Genomic DNA, 27,025 nt, shown 5'->3' with positions numbered 1-27,025 from the left:
TGCAAACAAAGACAGATAGGCTTAAAACAAGTCATTTAATTAGTCTGGGATCCCAGCTTTGCTTGTACCATCCAATTATGCATTCCTTTGGCATCTGCTGGTCCTATTTCACTGGGGAAAGCTAATATTTTCTAGTCCTGTCTCTTACAGTATATCTATCTATTTAAAACAATGTAAATGGTGAAGACAGACAGCATCATTAGACAGTTGCTGACAAGTGGCAGGCGTTTTGTCGTTTAAATTGTGGGTTTTTACTAGAGGGCTAACAGGCAACTTCAGATCAATTACAGCTGCCATTATTGTTTGTTGTGAGTTTGGCCAAGATGTAGAACTAGGGACACAAGTGGCTTGAGAGAGCAGAGTTGTGACTGTAATCTCTCTCTCTCTCTCTCCCCCCCCCTTCTCGTTTCTCCCAAACAAACGATAAATCACTCAGCTGAGGAGATAATGAAGCACCGAACAGGCCCTGGTTTCATTGTCGTTTGGGGAAATCTTCCACGCTCACTAGGAAGAGATAGATCACAATAGAGTTACATCTAGTAGTTTTGAGTCTAGATTTCATTGATACTTTTCATTATTTGCCATTGAAAACAATTGATGTGAATTCCTAAACCATGCAAGATCATCATGTTAACATATTAAAAGGGATTGTACTAGAAAAAATAAATAATCCAGATATACTAAAATAATTGCTCTAAGATCATTAAATGTGTATTATGTAACCTAGTACCCAATCACAGATTGTACATGTTTTATTAGATATTTTTAAACATACAAATTCCAAAGTGCCCATGGAAAAGATATATATAAATATCAAGATATATAAAATGTTTTTGGAATTACATTAAGCTCAATGCAAGACATGTACAGGAAAACCTACAAAACCAAAGCATTTCAGCATTTCGGCACCAAAAGACATTCTGGGTGAACAGGAGAGATGGCTTCACTGACTTGCATTACCTATCAGCTTGTGGTTTCTTGAGTTCGTCAGAGCAGTCCTGCATGTCAGCTCGAGCCTAAATCATAGCAATGGTAATATGTGGTTTCGTTTTACCATATGTGCTCAAAAAGGCAGCCGGAGGCACTGGCAATTAAAAAGGCAACGGAACATGTATTTGTCAACTTTAAACAGAAAACAACCAGTCCTTGTACTTGTCCTGCTTTGGTAGGATGGATTTGTCTCTTACCAGTGGAACTCTGGTTGTGTGCAGGGAACTGAGTTATCTTTTATTTACCGATTTCCAGAAATGTTGTTGTTTTTTTTATGTATCTTTAGCTCTGCATGCTCATTGAAGGATTTCATCGATTGATTAAAATTCACTGTGAGACTTTCCTTTTCACGTATTTATTACTGTCCCATAGCCGGTTAAATGCAGAAATATTACCTGTCTGCTCACACATAAAAAAGGGCAGTGCTTCCCAAAAGTGCTGAATATATTTTTAACGAACAGGTGTTAAGTAGATCAGCGAGTGTGTCACATTTTGCGGAACTGTGTATTAACGTAAGAGGCACAATGCAGTTGTTTATAAAGCAGCATTTCCCAGCCCATCCTTGGGGACCTACAGACAGTCCACATTTTTGCTTCCTCCCAGCTCTCTGCCTGACAGATAGGGAGGGAGCAAAAACATGGACCGTCTGTGTGTCCCCAAGGATGGGCTGGTAAACACTGTTATAGAGAAACTGACAAGAACAATGCTGGCGTCTCATTGATGTTTTCAGCAGATTGCTGTGGTATCCACTTCCAGAAGCATTTGTTTATGTCAATTCATACAGTTCTCTTTTCAGCAAAAATTCTAGTCTGACGAGAGCTGTATTCCCTTGAGTTCTTTTTAATGCTGAACAGCATACATATTTGGGGTAATTTACCTGAAGCAAACCTGCAAGACTTCAAAAACAAAATCATGTTTACCATTATTAAAACAGCAAATAATTTAACAGGGTTCCATTAAAAAAAACAAAACAGCTGAACTAATGTGCTATACAAGGCATATATATAAATAATCAAAGAACACAGCAGCTTAAATTGAGTCTTAATTTAAACAGCCTTTAGTATGAATCATCTATTTGTAATTGAAATTAGTTCTTATATAGACAGCAAATTATGTTGCACAGCCTGCTGTGGTTAAAATGAGAAAACTGGTGCTCACATGACTTTTTCAAGCATAACTGCCATCACATTAAGGAAATGGCATTGCACACGATTGCCAGCAGCCTTGAGATAAATGAACTGCAACCACTGATGCTGTGTAGGTAGATATTATAAGTTGTATTTAATTTCAAGCAGTGCTTTTCTGTTTTTTACGAGTTTTTAATAGAGATAGTGTGTATTATTGCTCTTACGATAAAATCACACACTGTTATAAAATTACAAAATGCAAACACAAGAATTCCAAGTTTTAAAGAAAGAATAAATGCTTTTTAAAATTAAAGGCATTTGGAATAATACTTTAAAGTTAAAAGTGTAACGACTTCGTATAACTGAAAATATAAGACTAGCTGGCTACGCTTTTGCTAACTGTAAATTCAGTAGTCTCGTTTACATAACGTAACATGAAGTTATCGAATTATACTTTTCGGCTGGTATATTTCACAACAAACCGTTTGTACTGTAGGTGAACATATTGTGTAATTTACGCCATTGTCTGTTGTAATTTGTGTTGTAAAACCCAAGAACAGTACTCTAATCCTTACATGATACCAAGAACTTATTGACATTTCAGGTATCGTTACACTGTGTCTTGTTCAGTTCAGATTTTAATGGTTTATATTTTACATGTGCTTTTCATCAGTGTACGTTTTGCTGGAGTAGTTCAGAGCAAAAGTCAGAAGTACTGGTTATTATAATAACAAACTCGCTCTAAAAGGATCTTCAGAAACAGACAAAGAAATGGGCGCTGGAGACCACTAAACCAATTCTCAGAAAAGTAGCTTTGAATGATTTTGGAGTGTAGCCAATTCTGGTCAAAACACCTATTATCTCAGGGGCTTGTAATAGACCCTCCATCTGCACACTCAATGACATGGGTCCTATACCAATCTTGCACAAACACTTGGCCCCTTTCAGTTGGAAAAGTACATTACTTGCAGGATGCTTTAAAATTCAGCTTGTACAAGTATCAACATTTTGTTGAATCGTCAAACGCGACGCCATTGTGTTTATGCGCCAGCAATATGGCATCACATTAATCCACAGGTATTTTTCTTTCATTTGTCCGTCTAAAGTAAGAATAGACTTTGCGCATATTCTTGGCAGCAGAACTGTAGCACCTGCTAACAGATGATAAAGACAATTTCAGATTTGAAAAATTCTGTTTGTCGGTGTGCATTTGTGAGTGTCCATGTCAGCTTTTCTATAAAGCGCTCAAAAAATCTTTGTGTTGCTCCGTCAAAGGCTGGTTTTCAGCCAGCCTGGCTTTTGTGTGTCTTTGAATGCTAGATATATTCTGAACGACTCGCTCAATTCGCTCCTTGCGGTGCCGTAGGTGTTCAGAAGGCGCACTGCTCCTCTACAAGCTTTTAATTGAGTCCAGTCGCTCGAGTTGTAATTGATTCAAAATCTCTGTTCTACAATGGGCACCATTACAAGGTGCTACTTGGCATCTTCTCCTTTAATCTGCTTTCCTTTTTATGCTTTGGAATTTGTTCCTCTGTTAATTTGCATGCTATCTTTTTCATGGAAATCAGTGTTTTTTTTTTTTTCCAAGGGAAAAATGACAAAGATAAGTAGCTTGTGCTACATTTTTTTGAAACGTAAAAGGCTTCGTAATTGAGATCCGCTTCCCCACTGTCTACTGATATGCCGTTGAAAGGCAGAGTTGAACTGTTCTCTGGCTTTCTGCTCAGCGCTTTTTCCTGTTTACTTTCAGCCAAAAATATCAACAAAAGGGGCTCCATCGACTTCAGGAGTAAAAAATAAGTTTCCCTTTTGAGGATTCGAGTGGCAAACACCAAGATGCTCTTGGTCGCTTTTGATCCCTAAAGTTCAAAGTCGATAGAGAGCAAGAGTGCAGTTTCACCGTGGGGGCAGACGACTAGCAGTGACCTTATTCATAAAGTACCAGCCTGTCCTTTGAAAAAGGGACTTCTTTTTGCTCATTCATATAGATTTATAAAGATTGTCTATTCATAAAACGTTCTTCTCTGTAATTACTGTGTTGTCTGACACAAAATTAACTCTAATCCTAACACTGGAATCAAAAGATCAACAAAACATGTTTATTGGAGTTTACAGACAAGATTTCTGTTTCACAGTTCAATGTATTTTGCTGATCTACATTTTAATGACTTTATGATTAGGTTATTTTCATATATACATCAAAATTTGAATATGTAAATTAATAACGATCAGCATGACTGATCTGTCTGCAATTCTCTTTTTTTTATTTATTATATATTTTTTATTTTTTATTTATAAACATTTATTTACATATGTGCACGTTATTATCAGGTATTATAAACAATTTGTGTGATATTCTTTGTTTTAGTAAGTATTTTCATGTTGAGGTTTTTTGATAGTTTGAATAGTTTACATCAACTTTCATTTTAATATACAGTACATAAGTCATTAAAATCTGTTGGAAGTTTTGCAGTGGAAAACGCTTTTATCTCCCTGTAGCTTCTGTTCTTCTGACTAATTGTTTCAATTCCGTTACAGGTTTGGAGCTCCCCTTCATGATGATGCCCCACCCCCTGATTCCTGTTAGCCTGCCCCCAGCGTCTGTTACCATGGCAATGAGTCAGATGAACCATCTCAGCACCATTGCCAATATGGCTGCGGCCGCGCATGTTCAGAGCGTCCCGTCGCGAATGGTGACTTCCGTCATAAAGGTAGCCAAATGCCACATTCTGTTCAGTACAGATCACACCAGACAGTAGTTCAGGTACAAAATAACCATCGGCTAAGTCAAGCTCATATAATGTTATCATTAGTTGTTTATTTTCCACTTTAATTTTATAGGTAGCAGTTAGTAACAGAGCTAAGTTTAGTATGTGCTGCGCATATTACTGACATGTCAGCCTGTGTGCATCAGTCAGTACATCAACCTAAACCTTTTTTTCCACTAATACATTTGTGTTATTTTGTGGGGTTTATTGCGAAAGAATGAGGGGAAAAATATTGTTGTCGAAAGAAACAAAAATAAATGCATTACATGGTGATCATCTTGGGTAGTGTCAGAGGCAGGTGCTGCTGGAGAACATGCATCTTTTCTTGCGTGACAGGAGCGGGTGCCTGACAGTCCCTCTCCTGCACCATCCCTGGAAGATGGGAGGAGGCCGGGAAGTCATCCATCATCTCACAGGAGCAGCAGTGTGTCCAGCTCCCCAGCACACACAGAGAGCTCGTCAGACCGAATTCGTGAGTCCTCCCTCTTCTGACCTTTCAAAAGTGTAAAAGCTTTGCTGGATTTTCCGAAGCACCTTTAGGACAAAGGCAGCAAAAAAAAAAAAAAAAGAAAACCTTTTAGGAAAATGAGTCACCCCCTTTTTGAACTTTGCCATGGCTGTAGACTTGCCTTATTGTAACTGTTTTGTATGGTGTTGTACTGTGATTTCTATCCATTGAAAAAAGTTCAATGGGAAATACAATTATCCGGTTACCAATGATTCAGTTCTCACTTTTAATGGTATAAATAGCCACGATCTCTAGAAAAGAGCCCATTTTTTTCAGTGTATCAATGTATTTTTTGTATTCCTCTAAAGCCATACACCAGAATGGACTCTCAATGAACCAGGCTCTTCTGGGAATGTCTCCAAACATACTGCCAGGACCAAAGGAGGGAGATCTTGCCACTCATGACATGGGGCAAGAAGCCAAAAGAATACATACTGAAAAAGGTCAGTTTCTCCTCTTTTTAACTTTCTAATTGTCCGCAAGATCAATTGTGCAATTTTCATACAAGTTCCGGTTAAGGTAGAAGATATTCAAGATGAACATAATGACCCTATCTGTTCCTAATGCAAATGAAATGTTAAGTGGTGATATTAAGCTCAAATGTTGGTCATTTTTGTTCCAAAAAAAGCCCAGGTGTCCTTAAAATGGCCCCTTTATAAGTGAACTGTAGAACAGTGATGTAATGACCTTTGTTGCATTTCACATTAAACAAATGAATGTGGTTTATATTGGAAGCAGAACTAGTTATTATCCGTGAACCAATCGTCATAATGATTTGTTTTCTTTCTGAAGATCTACACAAACCCCAAACAAACTGTTCGTTGTATTTACAATTTGTTCATTTCCAAATGTCCCGCTTGTGTTCATATTTTGGACGGTTCAAATGTAGTGGTTAAATGGTACAAAATGCCACGACTTTTTATTAAAGGGAGTGAAGTACAGTGTAATGTACCCACCAGAGCATAAGGGCCTATGCATATACCAGAAAGAAAGATCATATTTTGCATTAGATCAAAAACTCCTCTAAGCTGGGGACTACAATAAAAAGAATTCAGAGTGAGAGCAAAACCAAGACAATGAATGCATCTTTGCACATTTCAGCATCAAAAGACACATACTCCTGGACTCCTTTTAAATGTCAAAAATGATTTGTTCGAATCAGCTGCTTTAAAAGTGCGTGAGTTGAACTGACCAATGATATTCCAAGAATGTGAAAAAAATAAAAAGCTGCGTTTTCAGGTGTTTTCAGCCATGGCCATTATCATTTAGATCAGACCAACCTAATATGTCACTCAGACTGTTTGGAATTCAGGGCTCTCCAATGTGTGCACCAAAGGTCTCAGGCTTTGGAAAACATTTTTATAAAATAATCCATTAATGCAGAGGAGTGCAACTAAATTAGATAGCAATTTGCTGAGCATGAATTAATGAACAGAGCTTCTCCCTGCTCCCAGAGTTGTAATTTTCATAATAACCTCAGACCTTTATTTGGCAGGTTGTTTAGTTTTTTTAGTTTGAAGGTTTTCATTAGTCTAATGAGGACTGTGCAAGGGCGAGCAGTCAGCACAATTTACATGAGGAAGCTATCATAATAAATGAGGCAATTTGAATAACACGCACAGGTTTATGCAGCGAGATAAGAGAGATTGTACAGTGAGATCTGGAGGTAACCAATACATTAGACCAGCTAATAACCAAAGTAATCCCAATAAAAGCCTTAAGTGAAGGGAATAAAATTAATGATATATATATTGAACTGTAATGATATGATACATGAGGCATTGGATTAATAAAATAAATGCGTCCCATTGTTAAAGAGGGTCATACAATTCTGCCTTTGTTTATGCAAACCATTTTAATTAGGGTTGCTCATCGGATCAGTTTGTTTATACAAATTATATTACATTTCAATGGTTTAATGATATTTCTCCACTTGTTTGAGCTTTATAGTCTTGCCGGAGCATTAAATTAATTTTATGCATTATACTTTTCAATGTAGTGGATAGTGTGAATACACATTGTCTTGCGTTGTTCGTATCACAGCATGCAAAGCAGAAACGATGCCGCCGTACTGGCTATTCAGAGCTGCGATCCGGGCAGTTTGATCTTTTTTGCTTGACTTTCATTTTTTTCTCTTTTTTGATCAAAGGCAAAGTCTTGTATTAACTTGAGTAGCACTATGCTATGTAAGCATATGGCCCACCTTTGGTCTGTTTTTTTATGTTACCAGAGATATACAACCAATTAAATATCTTTCGTCGGTTACTATATTATTTATGTTTTCACATTTACTAGCATCAACCGTGAGTTTGTGTTGAATTTCGTTTTATTTTGTGTGATTTAAGGAGTTATGGCAGTTGCTTCCTGACCCTCGACGCTTGCAGAGGGTAGAAACCCTGTCATAGACTAATGTCTAAGGATTGACCTTTGACACTAAGCATTTCCATGACATGGAGAATGCATAAAATCAAATTATATAAGCCCAGAGCACAAGAAGACAGTTCTGTTGCAATTTAGGACAAAATTTTCTTACCAGTGATAGTAATACACAATACCTAGTTATTGCCAAATTTCACTTCAGCCATATGTCCTCTCTTTTCTAACTCAAAGACCATGATTAGACTGTTCAATAAAACATTGATTGTCCCGAAATGCTATATCTGGAGACCAAAGACACAATAAGTAATCAGAGGTGGTTCTTTTAAGTACACAAAGGCTGGACAGCAGTTAAGTGAGTGAAGGGGGCTGGAAGCAGCACAGTCATTGAGGGAACCTGTCAACTGGAAGGTCTGCTGTGAATTGGGCAACATGTGTGTCCAATTACGATGGCATACGGAGCATATCGGCAGCTTCACCTATACCGCCAATATACCTAGAAATGGTAAATAAGGTTATAAGGTACATTTTGGTAACTTCTGTTATTGAGTTGAATTTGTAGGTAAGTCAGAAAAATAATAATGTGTTACATAATCATAACAATATTTCTACAATAATAATAAACATAACTACACAAGATATTGTACTGTAGCTTGAGGTGACGAAGCGCTGAAGCCACATAATGTTTTCATGGACGTCACTAGTTCTGCGTGCATTTCTCATTACGAACCATTGCAGTTAAGCCAACATTTGAACGTAATAGGCTTTATAGCAGTCTGTTCATAAGTACGAGTTGTCTGTAAGTCGAATGTTCTTAACCCGGATTCTGCCTGTATATGCAGAGTGTTTTTGAATTTTGCAAATAGAGATCTTAAACAAGAAAAAGGACTGGGCATTGCAAAACAGTGCTGTTACCTTCCATCCCTGCATCCATCCATTATTTTCTGAAAGCACTAGTACAGGATTGTGGTGACCCTGGAGCCGATTCCAGGAAACACAGGTCACAAAGCAGGAGACACCCTGGATGGGATGCCAGTCAATCGCGAGGCACACGCTGTGGTCAGTTCACCGACGTTGCGTGTCTTCATTGATTTGCTTTTACTGTGATTAAGCATTGTGTTCAGGGTACCAACAGTGTAGCGACTAAGTGCACTTCCTTCTTGGCATTTTTAGAGAATTACTTTTTTTTTTTAATAAACCCCAGGATAGCTGAACGGACAACAAATGTGTAAAAAGCTATATGCATGCAATAAAAGGCCTTAGAAAGAAGGATCTGCTTTAAAAAGTAAATGACCAAATGAAACCAATGAATTATGGGTGTCACTAAGCTTATACCGTGTGACTTGTCTAGAACATTCTCTGATGTAGCTTTTGAAGCATTGGGTATGTAGCTTTGTTACATTTTCTGACAGTTCACAAGAAAAGAAAAAGGCTGAACAGAGAAAAGGCTGAACACTGATCAAACACAAGTGAAATGTCACATGGTAACTTTTTTTTACTCTAATGTTAAAATAATAGTCTTTAATCTTTTCTGCTGAGAGCGATTCAATAGAGAATTTTTAGTATTATGGGTAATATATGTCTTTCAACAGCTCAAAACATACTCTGAAAGAAACATGAGTATGAAAGAGTATGTTTTAATGAAGGATGGATTTGGGAAAGGTCTAATTAAAACATGCAAAATTTCTGTTTTTAGAAGAATCAAATCCAGGATCTGTGTAACAAATATTGCTGATGATGTGAGGCTCCTGGACAGCAGAATTCATTTAGATTTCGGCTTCATGAATGTTCTAGTGTCTGACATTGCCAAGCCCTAATCACATTTTACAAAAAGGATGCTTTTAGGAATGTTGAAAAGTGAGAGGTTCTTTTTAATCTTTGAAATGCCTTGAATGTGACAGAATGATTTCTCCTGCCAAGATGTAAGGGCTCTGAAAGAGGGTTAAATATGCTGTGGTCAGCTAAGTGTTTCTGGTGTTCGGGGAGTAAATTTAATTATGTATTATCATTCTTTGGTGAAGGTGAATCTTACCTCTCCAGAAAACACTTGCCTTTTTTCATGTGTTTGAGAAAACTGCTATAGGGCACTGCAACATTCCTTGTCATCAAAATGTAACAGATTTGTATCACATAAATATGATATTCCTTAAATAATGTATCAGATCTGATATAAGCTGCCCCCCCCCCTGGTTTGTTGGGTATCACTGAAGGTCCTGACTGTGAGCCTCTGCTATCTTCTCACATATTTATCAAGTACTAAGACCCTGATGAATTAGCAAATGCAGTTTGATAAACAGCAACATCGCTGAATGCGTTTTTATTTTTACAGCGATGCACTGTTGCTCCTAAAGATGTCTTTCAGTGTTCGCTGTCTAGGCTCGATGAATTCCTGTTTTGAGAAGAGGCGAATGTTATCCACCAGCCTGTTGGGTGGAATGTTTCGATGGTATTTTTGGTGGATGGGCTGATATGCTGCACAGTGCAGTGTTGGTACCTGCCATGGACGTGACGTACATATTAGGGATGTAACGGTGCACCCCTATTATACGGTATTTTATTATTCAAATCGTCCGGTACGCTCCCGATAGTTCAATACGCATGAACCGTGGTATTATAACATGCTTGTCAATTTCCTATACATATTAAAGCATGAATATTATAGTATTTTCCAGGTCTAGAATTTAAATGTCAATATACAACAGCAGGCAGCGTAAATTATCCGCCTTCTGGCTAAAGGTAGCCCCATACTTCAAACGTAATCAACGTTGTTTCAGCAATATGACGTTGTGTGAGTGCTGACCGCACACACTATCGACAACTGGCTGACATAATACGACGCTGTGGGGTTAGTTAACAGCATGCTTTGTACCACACTTATCTTGAATTGGTGCAAATTAATATGTGTATTTGTTAATTGTAAATATTGTAACTAACATTCGCCGTGGAATGTGTGCGTTTCATTAGCGTGTAACTGTGAGTGTCATGTAAACTGTTAGTTTCCTTGTGCTTCTGCTAATGTTAAACCGATAGTGGCTGTTACAGTATTTCATTTCAAAAGAGCATCTTCTTTATTAAAATGACTCGACTACCCACCACAATACAATCTTTTGCCCCCGTTATGTGGGTCTGCTGCTCCACAAACATTCTGCGCCCTCTTCTGTTGTGGAGTTCGTAATATTTACTATCTGTCTGTCTGCACTTACAGTGCTGCGATTGCATGCGGTCGTTGTTTAACAGTGATACGTTTAACTCCTTATATGTTTTCGTCAAATAAAATTATTTTTCTTCATAGATAAGATTTGGTATTTGAAACATTTCCTTCCAAAAATGTATTTAATATTGCCTGTACAGGTACTGTACATACTAGGTACACTGTCCGTACTAAATGTCTTAGACATCCAACTACAGGCTATGTAAGTTAAGAAGCACCTGTAATGTCAATGTTTTTCTATCCTAGTTTTTATACAGTAGAGACATAAACTAAGCCTACTGTAGTTGGTCATGCTGCAGTTTTCTGAATGGAGAGTTGTTATATGGAAATATAAAGAGTTCATTGTTTAATTAAAGGGTGATGTATTTTTATTTTCTTCTTAAATATAAAGATATGGAAACTGTACCATTATTGCGGACCAATAGCGATGGCACATACCGAACCGTGGGAAAACTGTTACACCCCAAATAGAAGCATCTAACTATGTATGCATGTATGTAAATAAAGGAGCGCGGTAGTGCGTTACCTCATATGTCCCGCCTACCTGACCTAAGCAGTAGCAAATGCTTGTAGACAAATTTGACCGGAGAATGAAGGAAAAGGAGCCAATGAGAGCTCAGCATATATGTGGGACCTCCTTCAGGACAGCTGGAACAGCATCCCAGGAGGCCACCTCATGAAACTGGCGTAGAGGAGGCAGTTCGGTCAGCCAGTCCCTGGAGTAATTGGGGTTAAGGGCCTTGCTCAAGGGCCCAGTGGTGGGATTGCTCTGCTGACTCAGGGATTCGAACCGGCAACCTTCTGCCTTCTGACCCCCCCCCCCCCCCCCCCAACATTTTTTTAAAATACTTTTAAAGTCTTAGGCAGTCAAACTAAATGTTTATGGCTGTTTATCTTGGTGGTAACTGTATATTTGCTCAGGACATTAAAGACAAAAAGACATTATAACATGTTATAATGTAGATTAACAGTAATAGAAGAAACAATAAACCAGAATTTTGGCTGTTCTCCAGAAAGTTACTGATATCTTTGGACAGCTAGATAAACTCCTCTTTGGTTTCCAAACCTTTCTCATGGGGTACCTCAGCCATTAAATGTATTCGTAAAATTTCTCCACCAGCTCAGTTAATTAATTAACTTGATTTGTTAACTCCATGGGGTATAGATTAGCCAGACAAGGTGGGGTAGTGGTCCAGTTATAATATACGTGGGTGTATTGGATGCTTGCTGCACTGGGGTAACGTTTGGGGAGGTTCTGAAGCACTACACTGAGACCATTTAAACATCATTTTCTGTGACTGCCACCTGTTACTTGCACAGTAATCTCTTTGTGTGTGTGTGTGTGTGTGTGTATGTATTAGGTTTATATTACATTGTCCCCCATAATATGATAAAAACCTGTTCTTTTATGTTGTGGGGGCCATTTTTCGGGTCCCCACAAAGATCTTTGAATGCAATCAAAAAAGTAACAATGCCAAAAGTCTCGGATTTTGTTTGGTTACTTATGGTTAAGGTTAGGGCTGGGTGGGGGTTAAGGTCGTCAGGTTGGGATTAGAGTTTTCCCCATAGAAATGAATGGAGAGTCCCCACAAAGATATAGTTACAAACCTGTCTGTGCGTGTGTGTGTGTGTGTGTGTGTGTGCGTGCATGTGTGTCTGTGTATTTTCCCCTAGAATTGTCTTGATTTTAATATCCTCACTTTCACCTCTACACTAATGTGAATAACACCAGGGTTAATTTCTTTCCTGCTTGAAAATTAAAATGTTTGAAAGGTGCAAAGAGTAATATGAATTTGTCTTTAAGATATATGTCAAGTTTTACAGCAAATGGAAAGGAAAGTAGGCACACTAAATGTATTGCTTTAGCATTGTGTTGTGAGACTCGCAAGTCTTTTCTATTGATATGACTCTCTGTAAATTCTCTGTAAATTCTCTAAACACTAAGCATACTGCCAGTGAGATTTCACTGGGATTTGCTTTAAAAGTTCTATATTATAATAATGATTTACTTGTAGATTATGAATTGAATTTGTCAGTGATTATATTGTTATAATCAAATTCATACTATTTAACCTGTTAGTTAATTATACTGTGGCTGTTATACATTATTTCAAGAAGCCACATTTTGGCGTTCATGCATCCATGGTGATGTAGAAATCCATCCATCCATTTTCCAAACCGCTTATCCTACTGGATTGTGGGGGGTCTGGAACCTATTGCGGAAGCAATGGGCACGATGTAGGGAACAACCTAGGATGGGGGGCCAGCCCATCGCAGGGCACACTGACACACCATTCACTCACACATGCACACCTACGGGCAATTTAGCAACTCCAATTAGCCTCAGCATGTTTTTGGACTGTGGGTGGAAACCGGAGTACCCGGAGGAAACCCTGTACCATGGGGAGAACATGCAAACTCCACACACATGTGACCCAGGCGGAGACTCGAACCTGGGTCCCAGAGGTGTGAGGCAACAGTGCTAACCACTGCACCACCATGCCACCCCCTGCAGAAATTCAGTGGCAGTGAAATATGCTTAACTCATCACTGTATTCCAGATAATCTATTCCGAAAGGGAATAATTTATGTATGGAAATATATTGAATTGTCCTAATCAGCAGCATGATCAATTATTTTATTTAACTTTGAGGTCAATAGGTTATGTAAGTTTCCACTAATATTGCAAAACTGCAATAGCAAACTATTTATGTATTGCAAAGTAAGTGTTAAAACACACCGTTATTATCAGTCTGGAATTATAATTACAACAATAACCGTTAAACAGATTGGTGACAATCACAAACATTTTTCACTATCCATATTTCCAGAAAATAGGTGTTAAGATTGTGTTAGGCTTTTCTTTCTCATTTTTAGGTGTGAATTATGCTGAGCTCACAAAAAAACTTGTCCTAAAATAGACATGTTGAACACCTTTGGATGAGCTGAAAGTACTGTCCATGACTTCTCTTTAAATGCCTGTTATAAGAGAATTCCTATTGTACCATAGATTAATTTTTGATATGTTATGCTGAATACGCCCTAAGCAAGAGATTTTGAATATCTTTATGGTTATTATCTATTAAGGTTATGATCATTTATCCATGAAAACTCATTTGCTTGTTTGTTTGTTTATAGATATGCCAATTTTCCATTCATTTTTGTTTTCTGGTAAAGCAGTTCAAAACTCTTTTCTGAGTATGTTCTATCTCCTCCCCCTACTTCAAAGATCTTGTACTGCTAAAGTACCATTAAGACTCTATTTCCTAAAGGTGAGCTGAGCTGCTGCAGGTGAGGAGACAGCAATGAGTAGGCACTGTGTTTCAAATATATTGATGCTGTACCAAAATATAAAGAAATTCTCATTTGGTTGCAGCCATGAGTTAACAGCATTAACTGCAGTAGACTGTATTAAATCATTTGTATTGCCATTTAAATTTTTAATTAGCTCTTAAAATTACGGAATCTTGTAGAATGTTGAACATCTGCCCTTCTACGTGTGCACATTGCTTGGAACATATTTTGCTGTATGTTTTTGTGACATAAAGCACTACGAAGGTAATTTGGAATTCAGTATGCAAAATAATAAATAAAATGGCAATTTGCCCAGTTGGGTGTCACTAAAGGGTGACTCTTTCTGCATTTATATGTGTTTCTTTGTTTATTTTTTTATTAACATGCCCGTTAAGTAGTTGCATTATTGTAGGACCTGATTGTATAAATTTGTTTGTGTGCAAATACTACTATTGCTGTAAGGCCATATCCTGATTGCAGCTAATTATTTAATTGCTCAGCTGATGTTTTACAATTTTGCCCATTTATGTAGCTCTATATCGTTTTGGACCAAAACATCTGCTAAAAAAAAAACTGTGAATATGAATGGATATGTAGCGTAACAATGAAATTAGTACCTTTCTTAAGGGGGGCATCTGCTAGGACTTGAACCAACAGCCTCCAGAATGCAAGCTTGTTTCAAATCCTGAAGTGCTTTGCTAAGGGCCATATGTGTGTTGTAGGCGTTGGTTTAATACTGATACATCACTAAGCTTTTGATAAAAAATTGTAGATCTTTTTCCTCAGGTTCGTGCGCTGATTGGTTTGTATGGTGCTTTTCAGATTTTCTAGTGGTTTAAGCAGTATCACTTAAATATATGCATTGGCCTATTCAAGTAATGCAGCAAACCTGTACCTAGTTTGAGGACAATGTGAGTCAAACCATTCAATTTCCAGTCCGGTCTAATTTTAATGTGGCACATAGTCTTTTATATTCTTTAGCTATGAAGTAAATCATAGCTAATAAAACGGAACATGGGTGGAGACTGCAGCACTTCTTGATGAAGACTCTCCCCGCAGTTACCTTCTCTCTGATGTGCAAAACCTTCTGTTCACGTTTCGTTCACCTTGACTTTGCGGCAGCCGACAGAATCCTCGTTAACCCCGGCTTGTCAATTAGGTGTTAAAAAATTAATCTCTTTAACTGGAAAAAAACAGGCCGGCTTTCTTCCATCTGTAAATGGAGTGTTATTAATTCTAGCAGCGCAAAGCTGGTGTTATGAATAATGTTATCAAAACAGATTTCCACAGATTTAACATTTCGCCCGGTTAAAAACCCTTAAGCATATTTATTGCTATGAACTAGGTGTGAATGGATTTGCACCAACAGGCTGTAAGGCAGAAGTCACCCAGGGCTTATAAGCTTGCTGTTTTATACGTAATATACGTTTATAAGTAATATACGTATTTTATATTCACCCTTTTTTGTTGAATACATGGTTTATAATTTTGTAATTCAGTCAACAGAAGGGTACTGAGTCCCTATAGGATTGTAAACCAATATTCATATGTCTGACCATCCAACAGGAAGCATTAGCTTATAAATATAAAACACGCTACATATCTGTGTATGTCTCTGTCCTCTCTTTCTGTTCTGTATGTGTTTGGATATAAATTTCAGTAAATGGGTATGTGGCGTATTTAATGAATACTAAATACCAGACCCATATTTTTTGCAAGGTTCACTTTTAGGGTGTTTCAAAGTGGCTACATTGGGAAACAAAAGATGTGTTTTATGTAGTCATCACAGCCAGTCACACAATCCTCTAAACCTCAGTGGAGCAGTAATGACATGCACTCTGCATTTATTACATTGGAGGAGAGGGAAACACTGACTTTCAACAAATGAACATTCTGACCTTTATGCAATAAAGATGACACGGGCGATTTAGAAATGCAAGGTATCTTGTCCTTGAATGCAAGGTGCAAGTGGCATTCTGCGCACAAAATTGTCAGTAAGCACGTCATTCAGGAGAATTGGCTTATTGTTGTCCATTCAAGTGTCTTTCAGTGCTTTATTTGAACGAAACTAAGATACAGGAAGGATTAACTAAATAGTATCAGTGTCTGTCTTTATGGTTTTTTTTATGTAATATTATTTTAAATGATTGTAAATCCAAATGCAGATATCTCACTAAAGCCGAACTTCTTAATAAGCAGTCAGTGTAACATACTTTAATTTCATTTAAATTTTCAGCCTTCCTTATTTCATTTGGCTGTGCATCACTATTAAATACAACTGTAAAAATGTGTTTACTATGTACTTTGATGTGTTAGTGATTTGTATAATATGGTGCTGTACTAAGCGGTCAGTGTCATTGGTTTCTATGTGTAAATGCCTGCATGAACAGGCCGTGCATAAACACGTCCCAAACCCACCGTACTCTTTGCTTCCCCTGTCCTGCTCAGATATCTGCAAGCCCTCCTGTACTTGAGAACACGTTTCACTTTATTAGAGCAAAGCAAAAGAATCATTACAGCATTTCACAAGTGTGCTGTGACACACTGAACCGGTTATTAATGTGGAGGCCCTGCCACAGGGCAGTTGAAATTTAATGATATCCCACTAGAAAATATGAGCATGTCGCTCTCCAAAAAGTCATGCTAAATGTCAGCTTTTTAAGGTCCCTGGTGCTAATTTTATGCCTGTGCACAGTGATGTTTTTGAAAGCGTTTGGGGGGAAACTCGGACCAGTGGCTATTCCGATTATCCATCTCACCTTCTCTCCTCGCCGCAAATGGGTTTGTGCAGCAAGCGATTTAATCTCTAAATGTAAGGAACATTAGGGGAGAAAAAAATAAAACCACTTTTTTTTACGTTTTTTTTTTTTTTTTAAATAAAGATAAGGTAGCCCTTGTTCTGGGCCAAAGCCGCTTAAACATTTGACTTTGAGTTGGACAACTATCTGTGCAGTGTCCATAACATGTTTGTTCTCCTGCTTCATATTATATTCACATTATATTACTCATTATAGGCTATAACAGAGTTTTGAAATAGAAATCATTACCCAATGTCCTTCGCAAAGAGGAATTATAAATCTTTCCCTGGCAACCCTCGTGAATCCCGGCCAGCCCCTCAAACATACACAGTGTTGTAGTTAATGATATTGCCATACGTGTCAAAATTGCGTTTTAAATAATACTATTGCCATACATTTAATGGGTGCGTCTGAAATGCACTCTTAGGAAATTGAATTTAAACAATCACGTCATTTATAAATAAGCGCCGAGCAGAGAATAACGCTTGGAACGCTTCGGCGTAGAGATGATTATCTTTTAATTCCTAAGTTATGGATCTTCTTACAGACAAATATGAGCCACGCACCGTGGCGTTCTGCCAGGGCTCGGAAAGGTCGAAAGTGCCGCGTTTGAAGCCAGCGTCGTCTTCGGCGAAGCGGCAGGTCGAACGAAATTTAATTGTCTGCCGCGAGGGCCGGCCCACTTTGCCGAGAGTTAAACTGACATCCTCCAGGTTTCAACGTTCAATTCACCTGCTGGGAGAAACACAAGATTCACAAGGGCAGAGGCTCCACCTGTCAATATATCACAGCGACTGCCCGAGCGCTGCCCTGTTTCCCTTCCTTCCTTTCTGTCGAGAGGCTCTCGTTCTGTCGGGAGTCCTGGCTGACTGTGTGCTGAAGGACTACAGGAGGCACCTCTATCCTACAGCTCTGGCGCCTTCAAACACGGAATCAGCCGAAAGCTCCTCTGGGACCGAGATTCAAACACGGGAACTGGAAACATATGGCATATTCTGAGCAGACAAGGTCAATTGCAGTTATTTATTGGAAGAATTTTTACTCTTTGTCTTTTTTCCACTTTATAACAAAAAGTGCTCCTGTCATAAAACTTTCTGAAACTTAATTACTGCTCTTTCATTAGCGGTTTGTTTAACACAACATGTCAGCAATTCCAGTCGGTCTGAGACCTTTTTTTTTTTATTTTTTATTTTGGTTGTCTCTGGTTGTTGATTTTCTGTCTGTATTGTAGCCGAAACCATCATACCAAACAAATTTAATAATGTGTAGGCTGTGTGATTCGTGTGATTTTGTCTATCCATAGTTTGTTGTCAAATCATGTCTGAACCCCTTGTTTTAGCAGCACAACACGTAATAAGGACAGAGAAAATTAACTGGAAAAGCGATTTATCACAGCCAGTACACTGTCAAGGACTGAAGAAGCAGTGGGGGGGTGGGGGTGGGGCATTATTTTAAATTATGGCATTTCATTCTGAACACATTGTATTTATGGTGTCCTATTTTTATTTGTGCCTCCTCTTATCTGGTAAAACAGTTGCGCGTGAAATGTTGTCTGCGGCACAGGTGACCTGAAAGGATTTCATAAGTATTTCTCAGTGTAACACAAGGGGCTGTCACATCTGCTGCTGACGGCCCCCATGGAGGAGCATCACCTAGAAACGGGGCATTGAGTTCCACTGGCTCCATCACTTCAGTGTCTGTCATTATAATTAAGCTGAAGTCAATGATTCTGGACCAATTGTGAGAAAATGCCTAAATTCACTCTAGTGTTGAGAGTCCATTCAGCAGTCAAAGAAGGTCACTCTGAAACAGCTTTTGTATAAATTAAATATTGTCAAAAATGCAAATTTATTGTGAAGTTGCACAGCCAAATTTTGAGGGTACTAGATTTTTTTTTATTAATGTGCACCATTATGTCAGATCTTACATGTCGTTCATTTAATTGCTTTTTTGCTCTTGGTATCAGTATGACATTTTTATTTCAGCACGTTAAATCTCTCACTCGGTGCAGTGAGAGGAAACCATTGCTCTGTTTCAAACCCATATGACAGATTGTAATTCACATGAATGTTTTTAATCATCAACAAATCTGTGATCCGGCATCCTGTTTAGAAAAGGTACCCTGCTGAGTTTACATCAGCCTTGTATTAAACCAGCCATTCATGATCATTGTCAAAGCAAAGTAAAGGATGCAATGCACAACCTAACACAACAATCTGCAGGATTTTTTTTCTCCTGGTGCCAACAGATTCCTGGTGTAGTTATGAAAAGTAGCAGGAGCAGGTCACGTAGAAAAAGGCTGGACCAACTTTCAACTTTGAAATATTACTCAAAAATAAACGATGCTCTTGATAATGAGAGTCATGCATTTACATAACACATTTTAGTCAAGCACCTCAAAGCGCTGTACAATGAGGCCAGGACCACATATTATTCCCTGCCAGCTTGCAGCATTTATCTGGGAGAATCTGCGCTTTATGTTTTCTGCGGCCATCAGCTGTTGCTTTGTCTATTCCTTAAAATGTATGTTCCTGCAGTACTATTCTGGAGAAGTGTTTGGAAATTGGATTTCCCCGATGGATGGATGGATGGATGGATGGATGGATGGATGGATGGATGGATGGATGGATGGATGGATGGATGGATGGATGGATGGATGGATGGATGGATGGATGGATGGATGGATGGATGGATGGTATTTATTTGCTTATTTATTTTCCTAGGCCTATTTTTGTTCATTTGAAATATTTCACCCTTTTTCTGCTATTATTTAATGATATTCAACTTTTACCACAGATAGCCATTGCTGTGTGTCACATGCATTTGCGAAGTGTAAAGCACAGTCACATGAAATATGGACTGATACAGTGCATAACAATAGCTGTTTGCCATGCTGATCTTAGCATGAAATACAGGGATTTGTCAGCGATTTGCACCATTGCAGTTTCAGTGCTTCAACTCGACTGCTACTGTATGACTAACTAACTTTACAAATATACCAGTATATTTTACCTAAAGAGTGATTGCTGAATGCTATGTTCCATTATTACAAGATCAGATTGTTGTTTACTGTGTTTAATATATGAATGACTAATGTGTTGCTTGATGAAAGATGAAAGACTTTAATATGTATATAGCTTTAAGCAGTATGTATTTATATACGCTTCCGTATGTGCGCGTGTAATTTGCCGTGTTTCTCTGTTCTACAGCGCAAATTAAATAACAAGGTAGAAGCTGATAACAAAGTATTACATTTCAGAAGCTGGAATTGTTGCTTTTTAGCATAACATCATGGCTCCTTTCCTGTCTATCTGGTGCAATTTAATGGAGCAAAAACTCAACATGTTGTGTTATCTTAATTAATCATCTTGAGTCAACTAGACCTGCTGCTCTCACAGGATCACTACTGCACATACTCACCTCCATCAAATCCAGAAATCGCAAAACTCTAATAGCAGTTGCCTAATATTCAACTGTTGGTTAGTTCCTGTTTCCAGGGCATTTGCAGATGCTGTAGATAATCTCTAATGTTTTTCCTCAATCTGCTCTGGAGATGGATGAAATAAATACTTTAAACTAATTAATGTAAGACCAGCTGTTACCAAGACTTGGCAACCATTAGTGAAAATTGATGGGACGAGAGGGACTGCCTGACTTGTCTTTTATTTGTGTATAATTTAGACCACTGTGTAAACAGACATAAATGCTGCATGAGACTGGATTGCACATATTGTGTAGGACGGTGTGCAATTAAGATTTCGCTTGGAGACTTTTCAATTCTCAATAACATTTAAAGGAGAAGCGGAGTGAATGCAAAGGCAACTGTGTTATTGCACATTTAGGAAAATCAACTCCGTCTTAATTTAAAACAAACACAATCGTTCTGCGTACGTGACCCGGGAGAATTTATCATTCTCCATGAGATATTTTTTTAAGAAAATGTATTAAATGGCGTGTCTTTCTGAGTTCTTCCTTCTGCTATCAATTTGTACCTGACAAAATGGCCTTCAAAAATGCTGTTTATTTAGGGCTTAAGTGGCACCTCGGTGTGACAGCTTAAAGATAATGTCACCTCGCAGAGCTTTCCCGTAAGTGTGCGCAGAGTTATGATAGCCTGCGTAGCAGATGGCTCCTGCAGCCCTCACAGGAATGATGGATGGTGTATGATGTCATCACGAATTTGACAATCGCCAATGGGTTCACAAAGGAACCGGACCTTTGAGGTTGGGCCCCGGCTCCTTTGAATTCTAAATCTTGAACTGCGGTGACATCTGTTAAATGGTGAATGTGCAATTTGTATTCTTTATGATTTTGTTTAACCCTTCACCGAGCCCAGGAAGAGGCATAATGGAATTTAGTCTCTGTGGACAGGGGGATGTTATTAAAGAGTGTAGCCCAGCACCCTGGGTCAGACAGCAGCCAGCATTCAGCTCTCGCACACAATGCTTAGAGATTATAAGAGCCTGTTCCACCTCTTAGCCATTAAGAATGCAGGCAGATTCAAGGTGCAATAGAGTGGAAAATATATCATAATATCGATGATGAACTGGAAGGCATTACCTTAAAAGGGTCAATTTAACTGAAGATTTCACTTAGGGTAACCTAAGCCATTTTTCTATGGATTGTTTCACAGGGGTTTTATAGTGTTATAGTCATGGTACCGGTTTATTGTATCTGAAGTTCATCAAAAATATATATATTATATGTATATACACTAACACAGACACACCCACACACATACATATATATATGTTTGTGTGTGTGTGTGTGGGGGGGGGGGGGGGGTAGGTATATGTTACATTGTGGGGACCAAACGTCCCCGTGATATGATAAAACCTGTTATTTTGACATTGTGGGGACCATTTTTTTCGGTCCCCACAAGGATAACCTGAAGTACAAATCTATACAAAATCTCTATACATACATATGTTTGGTTACTTATAGTTAAAGTTAGGCCTGGGTAGGGGTTAGGGTTGTCATAGTTAGGATTAGGATTCCCACAGAACCATAATGGTAGGAATATGCATGCGTGTGTTTGTATTTGTGTATTTTATAACTAGTATGTCATAGAGCATTATTTATCATTTTTACAATGTTTATTTGTTCTGACAATCCCTTTCCACCAGAAGCATATATTATTGCAGTTGTAGCAACAGACAGCTGGCATAGAGATTGACAGCGGATTTTTTTTGTGCAGAATTTGCCAGAAAAGCCTCGTGAGTTCAGCAGTCACTGACTGCAGTGCTGTCCTTCGCTTTAGCAGTAATGTATTGCAGTTACCCTGTGCAGAAGCTGCTGTATAGGAGCATAGTATCCGGGTGATATTTCCATATCCCTTCAAAGACGTGTGCGTTAATCGTGTTACGGATGGGCTTTAAGCCATGTCTGCCCCGGAGATTGAGCTGTGCTTTGAAACTTGATGCACTTGAGATAAAATGATAGAAATGTAAAGCTGTTTATTCAGCACCACCAGGTGGCATGTTCTGTGTGTCACTGTAAAGGAAAAATATTGAAGAAATGGACTAAAACACAGTATTTTAACTTGCCGTTCATAGTATATTATTTCATATTATTAAGAATACTCTGAAAAAATAAAAATAATTTAAAACTAATTTATATCCTGTCCAGGGTGTCTCCTAGCCTTGTGCAATGTTCTGCTTCGGATAGTCTTCAGACTGCTGCATGATCCTGACTAGAATAAGTGGTTTGAACATGGATGGATGGAAAAATTGATTCATGTAGTTTTTTGTTTTGATTTAAAAATAAATAAGTAAGTAATGCGTAGTTGATCTGCCTGCTTATGCCTGAATTTGCTGATTGACCAAAAAAAAAAAATGCTATTTGTGTTATTATTACGCAAACAGGGATAGGAGTCATCGCAAATGGTAAAAATAATTTGTGCTGATCTCTTAGCTTACACCAGAGATGCCGAGTATGGTTTCCATGAGCCAGCGTTGTCTTTAGATTAAAATATGATTGCCCAAAACAGTTTGGCCACAGTCCCAGGGGAGCAGTTGCAATATTGAAACGAGGTAAACGAGGACTCACCGCGCTGTGCCATATGGCCTTTGTTGAAGAGCCAGGACCCTCACTAGTGTCAGCCTGCCACAGGCGTCTGGATGAAGAAGAGCAAACAAACACGGCATATGGATTGGGTGGGGTGAGCAAAAGCTACAAGCATCTACTGTGGACAACCTTTTTGGCAGGGGGAAGATATACTGGACATACTAATGCAAAATTGCGAGTGCCGAGGTTTTATTAGTTGGTGTGTTGATGTGATCGGATGATTCGAGCCGTGATGAAAGCCTTGCTACTGTATAGCATCAACGATCTAGATGCCTGCAGAACTGGGAAGAGATGAGCTGTTGATCATTTTTGGCCTACTTTTCACACACGAACTCAACAAAATAATATACAGCACAAATACAGATTTCACCTTAGTAAAGCCTTAGTTTTATGGTGTTTAAATTCCATTTAAAACGTTTTACACGTATATTGTTTATATGGAAAAACACAAATTTTGCACTTGCATTGTTATAGTTGCTTAGCAGAGACTTTTAGAAGTAGTTAATTTATTCAGATACATGGTGCTTCATTGCACTCATAGCACTCATAGCTATTTTGCACTATTATTTTCTTCACCTTACCTTTACTCCTATTGTTGCACTGAGCATGTAAAGGACAAAAGAATTTCCCTCGGGATAAATAAAGTTTTTTCTTATCTTATCTTATCTTATCTTATCTTATCTTATCTTATCTTATCTTATCTTATCTTATCTTCATTGTAGAAATTCAGTTTGCTTATATGTCGTATAGCAGGACATCTCCATAAGCTGCCACCATTTTTTGTCAAAAGACTAGTTCACACTTTACTTGGGTGGGTACAAATAACTTACTCAGTCACTACTCAAGAACAACTAACATAATTCCTGCATGAAATACATGAACTGCATGATTAATTACTGATGAACCAATATGGTATCAGTACATAACTTATATTCATGCACTGGTTAATTAATGCATTAAGTACTGCTGCATTTTTTTGTGCCCCCTCAAGTAGAATGTCACCAAAGACTCTTTATGACTGTGTGCTGTTTGGTATTGTCATTGTTGATCTTCTCATTGTTGCTCTTTGTATCTTTGTCCAGATGAGACTCCGCTCTGCACCCCTACAGCGAGGGACGGCTACGAGAGGCTGCCCCTGGGCGGACAGACCCTCCCTCCTGGGTTTCCCTCACCGTTTCTCTTTCCCGATGGCCTCTCGTCAATAGAGACCCTACTGACAAACATACAGGTGTGCTTCCATGTCAATCCCTCCCGCTGTTCCTCTGCAAGCCACGCTTCCATGTGAGGTGTGTTCGTGTGTTGAGTACATGCAGGAACAGATGTCACCTCTGAATGATGCATCTGTGGTTCGCTGCATAATGGTCTGTTTGCTTTTTATGGAATCATGGCTACAATGTTTAACAGTTTCCATGGACCTGGGGAGGGGGAGCGGTTCTTTTTTGTGTGTGTTGACAAACACAAAATAGACAAGGAGTATTATTCAATTACTGTCCATTATGGAGTGCTTTAGCGAAACGTTAGTGGCAACAAGTAAAGAACAAAGATGGTGTGTTTCATCATAGAGGTCAATGACCAGGCAATGACAGATGGAGAGATGGAATGACAGGTGAAGCAGCAAATGCAACAGAAAAAGAAAGTGTCAGCAAAAGACAAATTGTAGTCAACAACGAAGGCGTTAACCTGCAGTAAAGCCGCGAATATCCTGCCAGTTCTGGGCTTTCCTAGCCACTTCTATTTATGATACGAACATCACAATGCTGTGGTCTCTCACTGGAGACGTCGCATAGCCTTGTGGGATATATACTCCCCCGTGTGAGTAAGTCATCTGTTTTAATGATCGCTGGGTGCATTTTTATGGAACGTCCTAGCACAAGTCAACAAAAGCAAACCAAGCAGAAAATTGAGATAAGGCAACTTCAGTTAAAATGGGGTCAAGAAAATGAACAATTAATAAGATATAGCCTAATTCATTTGGTCCAATTGCATGTGGGTTAGGACTAATTGTTTCGATTTGGTCACAGAATGTAGCATTTAATCATGTAAAACATATTTCTCTTTGTAGTGCTTTTATAACAATTTATTCACTGTAATAAATCTTTAATAAACAATTATGATGGGTCATAGTTTTTATTCTCTGTGACCAAAGAAGCTATTCTCATAATTACCTGTCTCTTTGTAAATAGTTTCACTGCAGCAACATATTATTATATATTTAATACTTAAAATAAGTTTTATTTCAAAGAAAATGTTTTGCTTGTAAGTTCTTCAAATTCTTCTGTCCATGTTATCTTTCATCTACTGTTTATAAATATATTACAAGTGCCCCATGCAACCACTGTGAGATGATGAATTAACATTCCCTACCATTCTCTTCCATTGCGCCCTGCCCTCATTAAACTGTGCCTGTTGTCTTTTTCATTACACGCAAATGATATGGTGAGCAGTAATAGCTTGCTATGAGGCCTTGCTTTATTTATCTGTAGTACTCCCTGTCCTGATTAAAAACGTCTGCAGGGCCTCCTGAAGGTTGCCATCGACAACGCCCGGGCACAAGAGAAGCAGGTGCAGCTGGAGAAGACCGAGTTGAAGATGGAGCTCTTCCGTGAGAGGGAACTGAGGGAGACACTGGAGAAGCAGTTGGCGATGGAACAGAAAAACAGAGGTACCCGTCTATGCAAGAAGGCTGCCACGTCCTGCCCTCCAGACTCATCAGATTTAATCAGAACATGAGTGCGCAGGATGCTGAAGTCCAGCTCTGCAGGAAAACAACTTCCTAGTGTATGCATCAGAAAAATAACATTTAAAAAGAAAGGAAACGTAAATTAGTCTATAGCCGGTATATCTCTCTGGAACATATTATACAGGGCAATAAAAAATCAGCACAATAATCAGATACATAATAAATGTACTTATTACAAATTAAACTATTTGAATTACAAATTTAAACGGCCTGTTTTTATATAATGCCATAGCTTGCAGTTATGAATTTAGCTTTATTCTCTGCCTTTGAAAGACCAGTTTTTCAGGCTCACAGTTATAATTATAAGTACATATTAAGATATCAGCACAAATGATTTATTAACTTTTATAAATAAGAATTGCAAAATGTAACTTCATATCCCCATATTCCATGCATCTGAAGTATATAATTAATCAAATAGCATTAATAAGCCAATTTCTCAAAAGTGTCTTTATAATTGGGAATATTTTCACTAAGTGCCTCTAGTAATTTCCTGCGTAATATATAGGTATGGAAAAAGAAATATCTTTTGCGCAGTGGTACGCAAGCCTGGGTTAATCTGGGTTATACTGCACCCCTTTTTCCTTCATAAAGGGCGATAAACTGGTTGACCTCAGCCTTTGTGGGTCAACAGGGACCTATTTGGAAATGCAAGAGGATCTTTGTCTAGATTAAAAAACTGGGCATGCATGATTTGTAAAGGCCTTTATACGATTATCCAACTTTATAAGTGGAAGCTAGTTTATTTTACAAATGTTCATGGTAAATTTTTAATGGTAGTTACCACTGTATTATTTTTATATTGAAGCTGGTGTAAAGATCTGATCACTTAAAATGCAGCGGAACAAACTGATTGAGAAAAGGAATGTTACGTTACGTAAGCTACGACGATAAGAGTCTAATGCTGTTTAAATTACGTTTTGTCCAACATACTGCTTTCTTTTTTCCTTAGCAATTATCCAGAAGAGGTTAAAGAAGGAGAAGAAAGCCAAAAGGAAGCTGCAGGAGGCACTAGAGTATGAATCGAAACGGCGGGAGCAGGCCGAACAAACACTGAAGCAGACGCCGTCCACAGAAAGTCTCCGAACGCTTAATGGTTTGTCTTCAGTCTGTTTCAATTCACATGAAAGCTTTCATTTATAATGCT

The 27,025-nt window shown here is 38.4% G+C and overlaps 1 protein-coding gene across 3 annotated transcripts in view; it reads left to right on the top strand.

Annotated features, from left to right (window-relative positions):
• LOC125744603 (dachshund homolog 1-like) overlaps positions 1 to 27,025 on the top strand; it is a 111,595-nt gene that overhangs the window by 75,151 nt on the left and 9,419 nt on the right. For all 3 annotated transcript variants that reach the window (XM_049016596.1, XM_049016613.1, XM_049016602.1), the window contains 6 exons: positions 4,656 to 4,828; positions 5,222 to 5,357; positions 5,702 to 5,836; positions 24,221 to 24,366; positions 25,653 to 25,800; positions 26,831 to 26,974. In XM_049016596.1, coding sequence (XP_048872553.1) covers positions 4,656 to 4,828; positions 5,222 to 5,357; positions 5,702 to 5,836; positions 24,221 to 24,366; positions 25,653 to 25,800; positions 26,831 to 26,974 — 882 coding nt within the window. The remainder of the gene's footprint in view (positions 1 to 4,655; positions 4,829 to 5,221; positions 5,358 to 5,701; positions 5,837 to 24,220; positions 24,367 to 25,652; positions 25,801 to 26,830; positions 26,975 to 27,025) is intronic.

This window comes from Brienomyrus brachyistius, chromosome 1 (assembly GCF_023856365.1).
Source record: "Brienomyrus brachyistius isolate T26 chromosome 1, BBRACH_0.4, whole genome shotgun sequence".
NCBI classification, from domain to species: domain Eukaryota; kingdom Metazoa; phylum Chordata; class Actinopteri; order Osteoglossiformes; family Mormyridae; genus Brienomyrus; species Brienomyrus brachyistius.
The sequence above is the reverse complement of the archived record's forward strand: the minus strand, read 5'-3'. Positions and strand labels throughout refer to the sequence as shown.